Here is a 17,313-nt window from a genome sequence, read left to right as displayed (position 1 = left end):
TTGTACCGGGAGAGAAAACGTCAATTCTTTCCTTTAAATTATAGCCAATGGGTGGTTAATGCTTTCACAGGCTGGTGTGGTGGGGCTCTGCCTTAAGGAATTTGCGCATGAACCACCTAACATAATCTTTTTTCTTTGGTGCTTGAAAATACTTACTCAGCCAGAACCTGGAAGTCAACAGTTAGACTCTATAGAATACATACATTTCATGACGGCCTTACAGGTTTGGGGAAAGCCTAACTCAGTTATTTCGGATTTCATGTCAATACCGCTTGAATATTCAGCTTGGAAGGATTCGAAGGTCGCCTCTTCCCTGGTCATCTGCAGAGTATGTATCTGCTTCTGATGACTTTGTAAAGAGTGTGCGTTTTTCTGCTTGTCTCCTCTCCCTAGAAGAAAGAACCCCAGTCTAATTACAAGGGGCTAGACAATTCATCTCTTGAGGCTCTTGTACGCCAAGCGAATGCATCAGCTATTCTTTCCTAGTACTCCACCCTTTCCCACAGATGGACAGGTGAACTTTCATGCTTCTATAGCAATATCGGAGGAATTCTCCGGTGTAGATGAATGAGTGTAACTTTCTCGAGGTCTACGATGTACCAGGTAGTGAAAGTAAGTGTCTTCTACCGTGTTCACTTGTTCTTAGAGACACTGGGGATCCCCTCTTAACAATTTGAATCCTGCATTAAAAGCATTGTAAGCAAGGCAATCAGATTCCATGCAAGCTGCTTGTGGTAGAGCTGCATTTGTTGGTTACAGATGTGTTTTGCAGCAGCTGTACTGTGTATCTGCTCTTGTTTGGGATGCAACTTCCATTCTACTTCAATCACATGTGTACAGTTTTGTAGAAGCGTAGGGGACATGGGAATATACTTACAGCCAAGATAACATGCCTCAGGAATACCTTTCCTCGCTTGAAGCAGGATAAGGCCTTCTTGATCCTCCATGGTTCCTGTTTTTGCAGTTGGTGCAGAGCAGGTAAGCCCTTCTGTGCCTACACAGTATTTGAAAAACATGGTCTGGGTGGAAGTTTAGGAAGGGTATCTCATCCTCCTGTCAGGGCCAGACTCGGAAAGCAAACCAGCCTGATAATTACGTCAGACCGGACCCCTTGGTAGGGGGGGACGCGTGATACTGGTGGAAAACACAGCTACTGCCTTTTTGTTACAGGGGGGCGTTTTTGGAGCAATGCTGCAAAGCCGCCCCCAGTAACAAAAAAAATTACCCCACTGGTCCAGAACCGGCCCCCACCCTTCCAGCCCACCAGGAAAACGCCCGGTGCCCGCTACGGCCATACCGGCCCTGCCTCCTGGTCTAGGTTCCTGACGTAAAGGCAGGCTCTGGTGGCCTGCTGAAGCCAAATATTGCACAGCTGCACCAACACATGACTTTGACCAGTGGTGGAGACAAAATTCTTCTTCTTTATTGCCAAAACGAGGTCCAAGCCATTGGTCTGACGTATGACTAGGGCTAGGGGTCTGCTGGAATATTTTGTAAATGGAGGGTAGTTGGGTGTTACACACAGGGCAAAATAATGACGGGACAAATTGTCATGCACCAACATTTTCATTGGGGAGCCGGGGGCAGGGGTATCTGGAACTGTAGTGACAATGTTTGAATAAATATCTGCCTTGCAGGAGGTGTGATCCAGGAACTGCTTCTCAGGAGTCACTGCTGTGACAGGACATGTGAATGTCTCGAGGTGTGCTGAGTCTTAGTATTAATTTCAAACTCATTGTCATACCATCACATGAAAACATTCTTAGCTCTGACCCTTCAGAAGTGCAGCTTACACTCCCTTAAAAAACAACAGCTGATAACACCCTTTAATTAATACATAAATATACTCACAGATACTTGGAGTTAATGATACTCCCTTTGCAAACTGGGGACTTTTTCTCAAGCGTGGTTGCTAAGATCAGAAAAGCTCCAGATGACGGTCAATGACAAGCTTCTGTGAAATATGTAATGATCACCTCTTCCATTTGGCTATACCAAAACGCTGAAAGAGGCCTGTGACTGATGGCATGAATGAGGATCAAATATGTTCCTTTGTCGAGCAGCAGCAAACAAGAGCTTTCCGTAGTCTGGTTGAAGGAAAGAGATTGGGAAAGAGGGAGGGGCAGAGTGATGGAGAGAGAGAGAGCGATTTGCAGAAAGCTAGGAGGTGTGAAGATTTTTACCCGAGCATTGAAATTTTGTAGTCTGGTCTAAGAAAGTTGGTCCCAAGCACCCTCCCTCCCCACAGCACCCCTCTCAACCCACAATTGAGTCTTGTGGTACTGTTTTTCTTTTTCTTCTCAAGTGTATTTTGAGTAGAGACTTAGGTAGTGGGGCAGTGTTTTGATTTTTTCTCTGACTATTGGAGGTCCTTATGTGATGTAAGGCACTATAGGTATTTCACATGGCCTTGTAGGAGACCCTTCTAGCGACTGGAAGCCAGTGTATGTTTGAGGATGGTCTGGTCCTGTGATTGTAGATGACTTGATGCAGTGTTTTGAATTCATAGTACTCTGCAAATTCTGTGCAAAGGAAACCGTAGCATAGGCTAATCCTAAGAACATATAGGGGATGATCATCTTGATCCAGTAAGGGAAACAATTAGAGAGCGTTTCCCAAAGGTTCTCATACCTGGATGGAGGTGGTAATGACTAAGTTGTTCTATGTGCCAAGGCTAAGGTCACTGAGTATTGGGGAGAGTGGGGTGCCACGTTTATGATTCTATATATATTGACAAATTATGAAAAATCTTGTTTTCTTCCAGGTATTCAGTCAAAGTTAAAGACAGATGGCTAACTTTCAATTTAACTACCTCCAGCATTCCTTTTGGACTGTAGACCTCATTTTGAAGATCAGGCACCCAGTAGCCGGTTTATTAATTAGTAAACATGATCATTACCACATTTTCGAATGTTTCATTATTTACTCCATCTGTGAAGTAAAATGTTTACTTTACAGGGTCGTCTGCTTCTGAAGAAGACACACAGGAAATGTAGAATTTATATTCTAGGCCTATGTTGGGGTCAGTGATGACGTCTGCACTGTACATATTACTAGCCTGTTACATATTACTAGTCTGGTCAACTGTTTTCTTTGTAGCAATAATCACATGGCCTCATTGATACCCCCACCTTTGAAGTTTTGCGGTAAGGTATTGATTCGAGAGGAGAAAGTACATGTGTAGCATTTAAAGATACTGTGCATTCAGCTCTACATTGTCCACGGTCACCGAAAGATGACATCCCAATTCTGACATAGTACATTTTTGGGATAGGTTTAAAAGAGTTGCAAATTTGTGATCGTTGTGGCGATCAATACCATTTCACAAGAGGTATTCGGACAATTGCGCGCTAAAACCTATGATGGCTCAGACAAGGTAAGTCTGAACAAGACCACTCTTACCTATTATCTTGTCAAGGAGAAAACACTTGACTTGCTTTTAGTCACAAGAACACTGCTTGGATAAATACCGGAGGAGCCAACCTAGCAAGTCTGACACAGCTAATGCTATCATGATATTCTTGCTGCCAAGGCACAAAACAGGTGTAGCTGGTGGTGTGTTTTTGGGAGAATAACATGCTGAGCTCTGAAAGAAGTGCTAAAATTCAGACCAGAGCTCTACTGTATAGCGAAGTAAAATAATCCCACCTTCACCGTGCATCCTCTATTTCAGGTCTCAAGCTTGGGCACCATATGACTTTTTATCATTTTGGCTGAAAATAAATCTTTATCCTTGTAAAACCTTTTATCTGTGTTCTGGTTGATCAGCAGTTCATGGGCAGTATCCATAATGTTTTCTACCGTCATTTACCGCTGGTGTCTCAAGCCCGAGGTACTATTGCCGGCAGGTGGATATCCACATTACTTCCTTTGTCGACTGTACTCTCCTAGAGTAGAGGTCAAGGCTAAGTAATAGATGTGATAGTAGGTCTGGAACTCAGACATGGTATAGCACAGAAACCCTTTTCAACAAACTGGAAATGTATCCTGTAAAACATAGACTTCCTTGTGAACTTATGAGGCAGGGAGGGCAGTTAAAATGGTGAACAACAAAATAAAGTATGATGTACTCTCCTTTTGGTGCCAGTTTTAAAATAGCCACCAAGATGGCTCTTCAGGCTAACAGCTGCTGCTGAAACTTTCAGTCATCTGCAGGTGGCAAGTTCAACTCATGACAAGGATGGAATTCCACCCTCCTAACCATTAGTAAATTGAGTGTCTTTACCTGTGTAATATTAACTTATGGTATGTGCAGTGTATTGAAATGGCCGCAGTGTGCTATGAAATGCTGTATAAAACTTGTTATTCAATCAATCATTAGTAGAGAGCACTAATCGCCCATGAGGGTCTCAAGGTTCTGTTGCAAAAAGTTATTACAAAATAATGAAATTAATGTGTATCAATGGGCAATATTACACAGTGTAGAGTTCTTGGCTGTCTTCGAAGTTCTTCATTTCTGCATTTTGTTAAGCGAAATGTAAGAATGATACAGTGCATGTCTGACATTTGTGTCTCAGTGGTTGTAGGCACAAGGGGAATCAACTCGGGCAGTTTAAGCTTATGCCATGAATAATCTGCAAATATGGCACCCAAGTAAAAAATATTTTAAATGCCCCAAAAAAACACCACAATGAGCTAAATTTCGAACACAAAGGCCAGTGGGGAGTTAACAGAGCAACAGGGGCACTTGTGGTGGTTGGTGGCAGGGGCACTAGACACATCACAGAGAGGAATGACTCTGTTACAGCAAAGTCAATAGTTCTAACAGGGGAGCTGATGGTGGGGTTGGGCTAGCACCTATTATGTGTCCTGGGGGAAGCAAACATTTCTGGTCCCTATCTATCGAAAGGCTGTTAGTGGTTGAAGTATATGGGTGACATGGACATCCATTGGGCATGCGCCACCTATGAACTTGCAGGTTCCCACTATCAACAGGAGGAACTAGAATTTGGGATGAAGGGCCAGTTATGGCTTTAAACATTGATACACTGAATCTTTAAGAGTTTGAAGCTTGGAATAAAGGTGACACCTTTCAAACAATATGACGCTAACTTTAGTTTGAGAAAGTCCAAGACCCTGCAAGGCTAAAAAAGGCTGAATATCGGATTCCCATTAAGTTAGAGATATTACAGTTTAGGACAGGATGATGCCTCCCGCTACCATCACTCGCATTGCTGGATTCTGCCCTGAATGTACTTGACTATTCTCCAAAGCAGGTGTCTACTGTATTCTCTTTCAGACGTACCTAATAGAGCGCAATTTTCACATGCAAAAATGTTTTCCTTCCAAGTCTTACATCCTCAAATTGCATGCTATCTCAAAAAAAGTCCTCAATTTTTCTAAAATCAAGCATGAACACTAGCTGTTACTCAAAACGCCTGATTGCCACTTTTCCTTTAACTTTCATATTGCCCTGATCAGCCCTCTTATCCTTTCCATTCCACCTCACTCCACGCGCTACTTTCTGAGTCTCATGCATGTTTGCCTTTACGTTTATTAATGGGTTTTTTCCAATTTCCAGCAACTCATTTTAAACAGCACAAAAATACTTAATGTAATCTAGCACATCTATTAACCCCAACAACCATATTGACATAGCCGACCCCTGTCCCCACCCACGAATGATCACAACTAACTCCTATTCATGTATTTCTACTCCAAAGAAACTGGAGTGAATGCATGCAATCGTTTGCTTATGCACACAGCACTGATCCCTACAGCCAATAATCGCCAATGACACAGGATTAACCACTGACTTTAGGTTCTGAAACAGTGTTGCTGACTGGCATCAAGCACTTCAATGCCTTGTCAGTGCTACCACCCACTACATAAATGCAATAACAATAAACTATAATACAATTAAGATATTGTAAGTATTGATAGATGTGGCTGCCGGGAACACCTTTAGCAATCTGTTACATTAGCATTGTTGTGTCTTCTCATTTTGGATAGGTTAATATATTCATCAAAGTAACTTTTCCTCCTGCACATAATGTGGTATGTTCTTTTCATTTAATCAAAAAGGGAGAACAAAGTTCACTTAAGCTTTTCATCGCCTATTCTTATAAAAAAAAACACAACACACTGGGAAGCTTAAAGTCGAACATGTTTAATGCACAATAGAAAGCGGCACAGCAAAATAATTATCACAGTTGAAGCCTAGTGCTAAAAATGCATACAATTTATTTTAAGACAGTTCATATAGGTTTTCTATTAATATAAGTGTACGGAATCTTGTCATGTGCCAGAAACATGTTACTTTCAGCAAAAACATATTTAATGAGCAGATGGCAGGATCTTCTCCCTGAGGAAGCTCAAGGCTAGGGGTGGGCGAAATATTCTCTTCCGCAAACTGAAGTGGTGGAATTTTGGTGACTCTGCATTGCTCTTGTAACACAGATGTCGAGCCAAAGTCCTCCAATCGCCATGTGGCGGAATTTATTCACATGCGTGGCTCCAGAACACTAAGATGGTGAGCACAAGCTAGATTTGGTGTCCAATAGCACTAGTGCTATATCCGGTCACTAGGAGGACATCCAGTGAGATTTTTCTAATTCCGGAGGTCTTGACTGTTCACAGATGTAAGGGGTGAGGTTCCACACTACAATTTACTTCTGGAACACACTCTGATGGATGGATCGTTGGTTCCTGGTTGTCAGTGTAGAGGGAAGAGACAACTCACAACAACAATTTATGCAGAATTTTATGGGCCCAATAACTCATGACTCCGAAGAATCACAGACTCCGGTTCAACGTTTAGTCTATTTATTACAAAGCCACAAATAATTGGACATACAGGCACCTCAAGACGAGGTTATAAAGATACATTGGAACTAATACAAAGGCAAACCTAAGAACGAAGTTAACTCATAAACAGAATGACAAACTCAAGAACCAGAACGCAGTCAATGACTTCCTCTGAGGCTCGTAAGTAAAGAGCATTAGTCTATCCCTATACTAACACTACAGTGGAATCCCTACTTAACATCTTCTCAGGCAAGATTAGGAAAAAAGGTGTTGGCACGTGAAGACTTCCTAAGAAATACACTCACATTGAATGGGTCAAGTAGCATAAGCTATGGAGCTCGTTCTAAGATGCTCCTTGTCCTCTTCGTGTCTCCCCTGTTCTCTCTCTCTCTAATTCCAACATCAGATTCACAAAACACACCCAATCTGGTCTCCTGATCTACTCATCCTAATAGACACCTTCTCATAGGTGAATTTCCACTCCACTTCGACACTCCCAGCCCTACAAGATGACCTTGATTCCCAGGCCTTGATTCCCAGGCCTTCTCCAGCGAGAAAGAACACCGTCTCTCGTTATCAGCTACTCATACGCTCATTGTATCCTCTCCTCCCGAAGTCTAACTCTTAAATCAAAAGCGTTATTCTAACTCACAACAATGAATTCACCACTTGCAACAGAATGTGAGAAACAACAAAATCCAACATGCACATGAAATTCAAACTAACACATTCAGCCCCGCGTAGAATGCTTCCAGGGCAAAAAGTATTTCCAGACCTACAGAAATCAGCCAACATATGAAAATGGCATATAAGCCTCATAACATTACATATAAATGAACACTTTACTGAGCATTTCTAAATCATCATGTTACATGAGCACATCAAATATGTCAATCATTACTTGTAAGTGACGTATACAACATTCTACACGTTGCTGCTTTCAAGCAAGTACAAATTATTCTGCAACATTTAATGATGCATGTTATGTAAATGTGACTTTAACACATAATTTCCATGTTATCACAATACATCTCTATCACCCTCATGTTAATACGACAAAAGAATAAATGTAGATGCAAACTACTCCTGATTATGATGCATCCCTGCAAATGAAAAGAGCACCATAGCACTCTATCACAGTTAAAAAGCTGCCACTCGAGTGGAAAATCTACCTGAGCAGCAGTAAAACCAACCTGAGTAACTGCGCTCTGGTGCGCAGTATGGCGCCGTTCGTGCTGATTTTTCAGCGTTGAATTACAGCACGAGCAGCGCAACGTGTCTATTTCTGTTTTTACATAACTCTGCGGAATTCCACAGAGTCATATTCTTCGAGTTCCGCCCACCCCTACTCAAGACGTCCTTGTGAAAGGAGTATTCATGAATACAGTACTGAGTAACTATTTTTCAAAAATCCCAAGTCCAGTTGCCAGAACTGATAGCAAGGTCATGGTTTACAAAATGAGCTAATGTACAACCTTGAATAACTTCTGGGCCTACTAGAGTCAGGAAATGTAGCAAGCATATTAGAAGTCAGTAGGTGCGTCAAACCAATATGGAACAATATCCACATTTGTTTATAGAAATATATCACTGCACTCTTTGTCGAACACATGTGAACAATAATACTGCTAATCTCTTTCTCTCTCTCTTTCTCTCTCTCTCTCTCTATATATATATATATATATATATATATATATATATATATATATATATATATATATATATATATATATATATCTAGATAGATATAGATAGATATAGATAGATATAGATAGATATAGATAGATAGATATAGATAGATATAGATAGATATATATAGCTATATAGCTATAGAAATATATGGATATTTGTGTATTCAACCTAGTATGTACTTATTCTACAAACAAGCTTCTGTAACTTTCATATTCTGATGGTCTTCAACTACTCCAGAGCTCATTCAGTAATTCACGGATTACATAAACCCACTAGAGGATTACTTGGCAAAGCTAATGTTCAGTTTGGTGAAGATGTTCTCAGCAGTCTCATTGACTGAAGCTTGGATTAGATACACATTGCACTCAAAATACTCAAACTTTTTTCTGTATTTCTTATTTGTTAATAGCTCGTTTAAAACGTAGCAAATGCCACATCAAACGTAATTAATTATTATTGACAGTAGCTATGGGATTACAAAAACAACAGTTGTAATACTTCCTATCCCTTTCTTACAAGGACATAATTATTCTACAAATACCACTAATACTATGTACAACAATCTGAATGGCATATTTGTATGCAAGCACCCCCAAACACAAAATGAAGGTAAAACAACCATAACCCTGTCACTCCACTAGCAGATTTGCCAAGCTCATAGCCACGACCCATGTAAGCGTCAACACTGTGTCCTTATCTCTAACGATGGACCACCAACAACAAATGCACATACCTATAATTAATGTGTACAACGTGTTTCTTTCAGCTAGTGCCACCTCCTTCTCTATCTCCATACTTATGGTTTCGGTCTCTGACTTGGGGAGAAGGATTCAACCCGAATGGATCTCTGCACCCCAAAATATAAGCTTGGAACAGAAACACAAACTTGTGAGGCAATACTATCAGTATTTAATAATAATTTTGTATTTGTAAAGCACACTGCTATAGGGTTGCATCCCATCGTAAGTAGAAGCCAACATATGTACTCACAAATGTGAAGTCTAGTATTTGGGAGGAAAGGGAGATATTCTCACCCAAAAATATCTTCAGGTGTCCTCTAGCTTAAAGCTCACAGAACGTGCCCCTTTGGCTATAAGTGTGACCCGATTCCCTGCACACCTTCTCCTGCTCTTACATAAGAGGATTGAGGATGACGTGGTCATTGAGACACGCATCTTGTCTCCCTAGTGCATCCCTGGCGTTGGACTAGTGTTTGTAGGTTTTAAGTGCAACTATTCACTTTGTATTTACATGGGTCTGACACTGAGACTACCAGAGTAGCCTAGCTCCAAGCACTAGCTGAGAGTGACCGGGCGTAGATGTCACGGTCTATAAATGACTGGACTCAGATGCATCAAATGTCCGTAAAGGGTAGCTTTGCTGCATGTCTGTGTTCCTCAGGGCTTCATGTCTCATGTGTAATAGCATCGGATGTTACCAGTCTGCCTGCTGATCTTGTTGTTTCTAGAGCGCTTTTCCACAGTTTTATCAATGTCTGACCAGTGGCAGGGAAACTGTAGCTGCTCCCCAGTCTGAATCACTGACAGTACTACATCTCTAAATCCCTAAAAGAGAGCCATGCTGTCCTATCACTGACAATCGGGGTACCAAGGGATGACTCCTGCAACTCTGAAAACTACAGAAGCTTATGATCTGTAAAGCAGAGGAAAGGCGCAATGCTGAAACAATGTCAGGACTTCTACCTAACTTCTGATTTCTTGCTATGATGCTATATTTGCACCCTCTACTCGAACCTATTCCTTATCAGAAAGAGGGAGATCGATTTTCCTGTTTTGGTTCGTTTCAAGACAAGCTGTCTTTATTGAAGTTATAATTCAGTTTGGCTGCATGTCCTTCCTAGCCTTGCGCTATTACACCCAACCATGTAGTCTATCTTCCCTTGTACTTGTAGTGTTGCAGTTGACCACAATTCTTTGCATAAAGCTTGTTGATTGAGGGTAGTTAGTAAATATGATTGCACATCAACTCACTTTATATCCATCATAACCTCATATGCATAAGCATGAAGGAGGGTTGCTCTGATTCTGAGCAAAAAAATCATACCCCCTTCTGTTTCTACTCTGCACGTAGATCCTCATCTTAGACCCTAGTGTTCCAATTGCTACTCAGATTCAAAATTTGCATTAGACAAACATCTTTGCCCAAATTGTGCTCATAACCCTTCTACTGCAATCATCAACCAAAGGGCAATAAAAGATGTCTCTAGCAGGATATCACTTATTTCTGGAAGTCCCATTGGGCACTTATTGGTAGATCATTATGTCCTACATACTCCAATTCACTGAATGACTGACAGAACTTGTAATGCACACATTACCTGACTGGAACTCTTAGCACTGGTCTTTCTAAACTGCCTAACTGAACAATTAGGTCCTCCTCTTTTTCCTGAAGACCCTGGGTGAAGAGGTGAGCCTAATACCCAGTGTCTAGAATTTAACAGAGAATGAGCGTCTACCACAGACAATAAGGTTTACGCACCATCAATAGAACTTTAAAATTGCTCCATAGGTTCCTAATGGGTGGATTAAGACCGATCTGAGTTGGCGAGAAGCCCAAGACCAACTGCATGAGGCATTTAAATGCCCGCTTAAAACATACATGGTCTGACTCTTGAAGTCGAAGTAATTCTCTGTGGACATATGGAATGTAATTTATTTTTCCAAGTCCCATTATGACTCCTGCATCTTATGCAATCTCTACTTTGCAGTAGGGCAGATGTGAACCTGAAGTAAATCTGGGTGTCGCCAGCACGATTGGACAGATAGCGTACATTCATAAAAGATATCAGAACGTGGATGCAGATACATATTGACTAGAGCAGCAACTCCACAGTTGGTTATGCTATCCTTACAAAGAAATACACCAAGTTTTACCTGCTGATGTCTATTTTCCAATAAATTCTGGAGCCATTTTATTGTGCCATTTGTGGCTCCTGACACAGTGGCTTTCTTTTGTTATGTTATAGGAATTAGTAAAAAAAAATGCCCAAACCTGGCTTTTAGGGGGTAATGATGACTATGCTGGACTAAACCCACAGGGCTGATATAACTGTGGAAAAACAAATGTAGAGCTGAAATTTCATGAACTGGAACAATCAATTTTACAAATTGGTGCAGATTCCAAAAAGGGTATACATAATAACACTTTTCAAATTAAAACTACGTTTCTTTAGTAAAGATCAATACAATATTAATTTTATTGGTTCTACATTTTCACTTTGCTAGTTCATATAATCAAGTAATACTTTTATTACTTCTAAAAATTCAACATTGCTGGTTTAAATGTTATAGCTGTAGTGCAGTCAAACAATTTCAATAGTCACTTTCCATTCATATCAAGTACAAAAATTGGTTTATTTGCTGTTGTACATCCAAAAAGTTTTTCACAGCTTAAAATGAACTTAAAGTGAACTGCAGCTTCTCCAGGGCCGTTAAGAATTAATATTTGTAAAATAATTTTAAAACTCGCATTCATTGATAAAATTAAAAATGCTCAAGATCAAAAACAGCAATGTTCTCAAATCCATGAACATGTATTTACTTAATATTAAAAATTAAATGGAAATCATAAAAGCAAAAAAGATTGAACTGCAAAGGCGTGGTTACAACTAAGCCGTCACTTAATTACCATTTTGCTGAAGGAAACACCATTTTGTTAGGATTTATTGTTTAAAATAAATCCCTAAATTCTGGGTTTAGAGTGCTCATTTGTTCCCTGACTACTCTAAATATATCTGCTTTCCTTACCCAAATCTCCTCAAATATGTTACCTTGATTAATAGGCAATCAAACTCCCCACTGATTCTGTCCGGAGTACTTTCCTGTGTTTAACCATTTTTCTATCTGCACAAATGCATTTCTTAAGTTCAAAATGATTTTATTGAATTATTTTGTAAACAGAAGAAATAGACAAATGCAATACAAAAAGAATAAATCTTACATGCGTAAATAGTGAAAATATGAGCATAAAATGCGATAAGCCAAAAATGAATTGGAAGGAGGGAAAAGGAGGGGAGGGGCGGGGAGATGTACATATCCTAGAATCATAAAATAAAACAATATAGAGCCACAATTAGATTGAAAACAAAAAGGATGGTAAATGAGGGAAAATTAATCATCAAAAGATATAAGAGAACACTTAATCATATCATTGCATAACATAGGAATCAATAGGAGACCAAAAAGACTTCACAAATGCATTTCTAAGTCAACAAATTTGGGGTTTGAGATGCTGGCTATTTTCTGACCGCTCCCAGTGCTGCCTTGGCTGTGTGAGTTTTGTTCTGATGTACGTTTAGAGTTGTGTGCTGTTGTGAATGATACACAATTATATGACTTGTCTGTTTTGCGCTAAATGTTTTCTGTCTAAAGCTCCCTTTAAGAGCTTCGTTGTTATGCATAGGCAAAACTGGGCTGTAGTTCAATTTTTTTGTCAGATAAGCATCTACCATTTTGGTTAGGTGTCAAGACCACCTCCCTTTACATGCGTTCAATCTGGTGTCCCCAAGGCCAAGAACAAAAGAGATATTTCAGTTCCTTCCATTGGAAACATTAGGAACACTTCCCTTTTATCAGGCATTTCACTTTATACACCGGAGACCTGGTCCATGCTTGGTACTCCAAATTCTGTCACTCCTGCTTGTAAGGATACTCTGTGTAAGCCTGCATGGACACGCGCTTTCATATGACCAGCCCTTCGTCATTGTCGTAGAGCAAAACAAGTTTTAGAACAAGCATGTGATGGTTGTTTGTGTTTCTCCTCTCTGAATTAGATGAACTAATCTGATTTAGTCTCACATGCCTGAAACACTGTCATGGGTTTTGGGTATCCGATTTGTGCTGTTTTGTGCCTTGATATAGAATCGAATCAGGAAGGAGAGACAGTGATCGGTATCAGAAACCAAGATGTGCATGAAGTGGTATTTTCCTCAGTCTGTCTGTTTGGATTTTCAGCTTCAGCACGTCTTTACTTGAAGAACCTGCAGCACATTCAATAACTCCTCACTTTTGTGTTTGCCTGTTTCCATCCTAACAGTAATTATCTAATTGATGTTTTTTTCTCAAGAAGTGCACTCATGTGCTCTTACCTTTCCTTGACAACATTAATCATTTTCTGCAGCAGTGCATACACTCGCCGCTCCGCATTACGAAAACACACAAATATAATAAGTCACTCCTTGAGCTTGGATGGCGGGTGGAGGCGCCATGGTGAAGTGTCAGCATGCTAGAGCAAGATGTGTGTCTGGCAGCCCCCTGTCACAGTCTTTGAATAAACTACAACTCGCAGTGCAGCATGGTCTTCTTAAATGTTTGTCCTGTTACAGTAAATGCCACAATAAAGTGCATTTAAACGGAAGCATTGCTTGCTATCAGTGGCTCTTAGGTTTTCTGGCATCTCTTAATTTAACTCATTGTAGTCAGCATGCCAGCTGACAGCTCATGCCTTCCAGATAGCCACTTATCACATGCCTTGACTCAAATGACCGTCCCGTGCAGCATCCTCCTTGATGGTCCTCTGCTCTGTTGACATTTATTTGTGAGTTTTGCCTAGTGCTTCCCATTGCTTTTCAGTAACTTCAAAGTGCTGACAGATCAAGCTTGGTTCTTAGAAAGGGAGGTGATGGGCACGGCGGATACCCATGTCAATATTCTTCTGCAAACCCATCTCCGATGTCCACTTTAGTTGGAGGCAACTGGGAAGAGGTTGGTTTCCAGGAGATTCCCAGAGTTTTTTTCTTTTCACTGGTATGTCGCCAAAAGAGCAAACAATGAAGTTCAAAGCGGCAACGGGAGCTGAGATCCTGCGTTTGAATGTAGGTATCTGTTTAGGAGTTTTTTTGTAGCCTGTGCACCTCCTTTCAGTAACTCCAGAGCACTGGCGGATACCCATGCCCTATATTTGGCTGCACAGCCCATATTCCATCTTGGTTTCAGTTTAAGTCATTCTGAAGGCGTCGGTTTCCAGGTGTTTCCTGAATTTCATGTGCTTGGGTTCTGCTAATAGGTCAGTAAACCAATCAAAAAAGATGTAGTACAAAGCAGCAACAGACACTGATTAGCACCTTTTGAATGTGTTGATTTATTTATTAAGTGAGGAGTTTTGTATAGCGCTGTGCTTTGGCTTTCATTTACTTGATAGCGCTGACAGATACAGTTTGATTATTGGAACATGAGGTTAACGCCCAATTGATAGAGGTGGGAACTGTGCCCAGTATTATTCAGATGTCAGTTGCAGGTACGCCTGAAGAGGATGAAGTTGCAAATCTCAGGTGGCTGGGCTCTACTTGTAGGTTGTCAATAGAAGCACATAAGATGGAGACCAGCAACAGGAAGAGGTGTTGTCTTTCGAATGGATCTATGTCCATGAATGAGAGGGGAGAATAAAAAATGTTCTTTCCAGATGAAGCGAAGTCGGGAACTTCTGGATATGTAGAAAAACAAAAAATGGAGGAAGGTTTGGGCCTGTTTTGCAAGCAGGAACAATGTATTGAGGGAGGAATTGTGTTGTGAATTAATCACTTGAAGAGCACCATACAATAAGGAAGGATGCCAGGATTTATTCTGTGGGAGCAGATATGCCGTAATGGTGGAATCAGGCTCCCCGAATTTAACGCCTACTGCATCTTTTGCCCTCAGTGTGATCCTGAGCGAAAGTAAACGTCATAAATTCTATTATTTGCCAAAACTCAGAGCGCTTGGAAGCAGGCTGATCTTAACTTCTGGTGCTGTAGACAAACTAGACATTTGCCTATAGATTCATCAAGCATCCATTCTGCGATTCCTTATTAGCGAAAAATAAAGATTCGCTAATAAGGAATAGCACAATGCTATTCATGAAGAACTTGCTAAAAAAATAGCGATTTCTTAAAATTCCTTAATTGCGACTCGCAAATTAAGGAATACCTCCCCATTCATTCCCATGGGCCTAGAGGCATTCTCAATTTCAGATTCTCAATTAGAGAATCGCAAATTGAGATTGCAATTTCAAGGGTGCCAGGGCGTCAAAAAGACACCTGTTGCACCCCTGAAATCCGCATATGGGTACAATCTTGCACACACGCACATGCCCTAAGGGCATGTTTGTGTGTAAAATGGAACTTTGAAAAATGCACTTTAGTCATTTTTCAAAGTTTTTGCAAATTACCATGAAGTTCAACTTCATGGTAATTTGCTCCCCCTATTAGCGAAACCCAATTTTATTTACTTTAATGCATTGCATTTAAGGAATCTCAATTTGAGATTCCTTAAATGCAATCGCAATTTAAGTAATCACAATTTTGCGATTTCTTAAATTACGATTTTTGCATTTGGGATGATGCATCCGAATTGCAAAAATACCGGTCGCAACCGTTTGCGACCGGTTTTTAGCTTGATGCATCTATGCCATAAACTACTAAGGAAAAGCGGACATTTTAGCAATTTTAGAATACATTGTGGTGCATCTGTTTATTTTATTTTATTTGTAAATCTGAAGCAGGGCAAGTCGTTAACTGTGTGCTCTTTTCCATCTTTGGCACAGGGTTCTTCGCTCCAAGGGTCTGCGGAAGACGGGGAGATGGATTCCATCTGGCAGCCTGAGTACCTGGCACCCCAGAAGACCCCACACAACAACAGGTAAGGACCAGAACCGCCTTCTCACTCAGGTAGACGATGCCCCTGTACAGATTGCGCCTTCACCCTCCAGTGCTTCATTAGTGTAATGAGACTTTGGCGGTGGGCCGCAGTTCCACGGAGCGAAACCGGATGCAGCGCTTCCCGGAAGATGTGCCGAAAATTCACGCGCCAATTAAAGTAAAATGAAACTGTGATATCATCCCAGCAGCGCGCGGGCACACGTTCACAAACACCTCGCGCGCGCCTTCGTTGATTTCTCACACGCGTTTGCTGACGGCTTTTCCTTGACTTGCGTCTTTTCGCTCAAAGATTATCACTCGTCTCGGTGAAAGGCCCCATCCCGAGCTTTGCAGTGTTAGCATGTTAGAAGTGTTATTTTTATTTCCGTTACAAGCCCTGAAGAACTGTCACCTATGAGCTGGCAATAAAAAGATGGCTGTGAAAAAATTAATATTAAAGCAATTCTTGGATGACTTTTAAGATTTTGAAGAACTTTCAAACTGTGGAGTCATGCAGGGACTCTTGCCCCGGTGTGAATTACAGACGTGGGTGTCGCAGCAAAATGAGCACCAGGAGGCGCCCTGAATGTGCGTCACACAGAGATGACGCACGATCAGAGTGCCCCGTGAAAGTGATAAGAGGGTGTCCCTGGGCCCGCCACCACCCCCACTCCCAGGCATTCTCTTGCTGGCGGTTGCAGTCACTCACTGCACCTGCCTGTAGGGGGAGCTCTGCCCTCCTTTGTAATTCAGGCCTGTCGCCACCCACCGTGAATAGTGGGTAAATGGCTTCAAGCAGTCTTTCACTAATGGTCTTTTGGTGGATAACTTTGCAGTAGCAGAATTGGTCAGAGATGGTTACCAGATGGGACCAGTTTACCAAGAACTCGGTGCTTAAGTCCTTGGATTTCCTTTTACAAGCCTTTACAGTCTTTACCTTATATTTAGTTGGTGGTATCATTGCAGCCATAAGTAGCACTTCTAGAATGTATTAAAATTTTAAAAATAAATACCAGGACTTCCCTGGTGAAAAGGATTAATATGGCGACCCACACGAGGTGGATGAGAAGAAATGCCATAAAGAAGGAACGAAGTCCCATAAATTTTTTTTGAAAAAACCCACAATATTTGCGAAAAATAATATCTGCCAAATGATAAGGCAGATACGAAAGAACCCATCTCAAGGGGAACATGGAATCTGTTCAACCTGTGACATAGATATAGGAACACGTGGTATATGG

General features: G+C 41.0%; 1 protein-coding gene across 1 annotated transcript in view; it reads left to right on the top strand.

Moving 5' to 3' along the window:
* Window positions 1-17,313, top strand: part of PARD3B (par-3 family cell polarity regulator beta) — a 1,965,377-nt gene that overhangs the window by 657,826 nt on the left and 1,290,238 nt on the right. Inside the window, exon 5 of the mRNA XM_086954074.1 lies at window positions 15,979-16,073. Within this exon, the coding sequence (XP_086810200.1) occupies window positions 15,979-16,073 (95 nt within the window). The remainder of the gene's footprint in view (window positions 1-15,978; window positions 16,074-17,313) is intronic.

The sequence above is a fragment of the Lissotriton vulgaris genome, chromosome 2_1, assembly GCF_964263255.1.
Source record: "Lissotriton vulgaris chromosome 2_1, aLisVul1.2, whole genome shotgun sequence".
NCBI classification, from domain to species: Eukaryota; Metazoa; Chordata; class Amphibia; order Caudata; family Salamandridae; genus Lissotriton; species Lissotriton vulgaris.
Note: the sequence above shows the minus strand (reverse complement) of the source record. Positions and strands in the feature narration are given on the sequence as shown.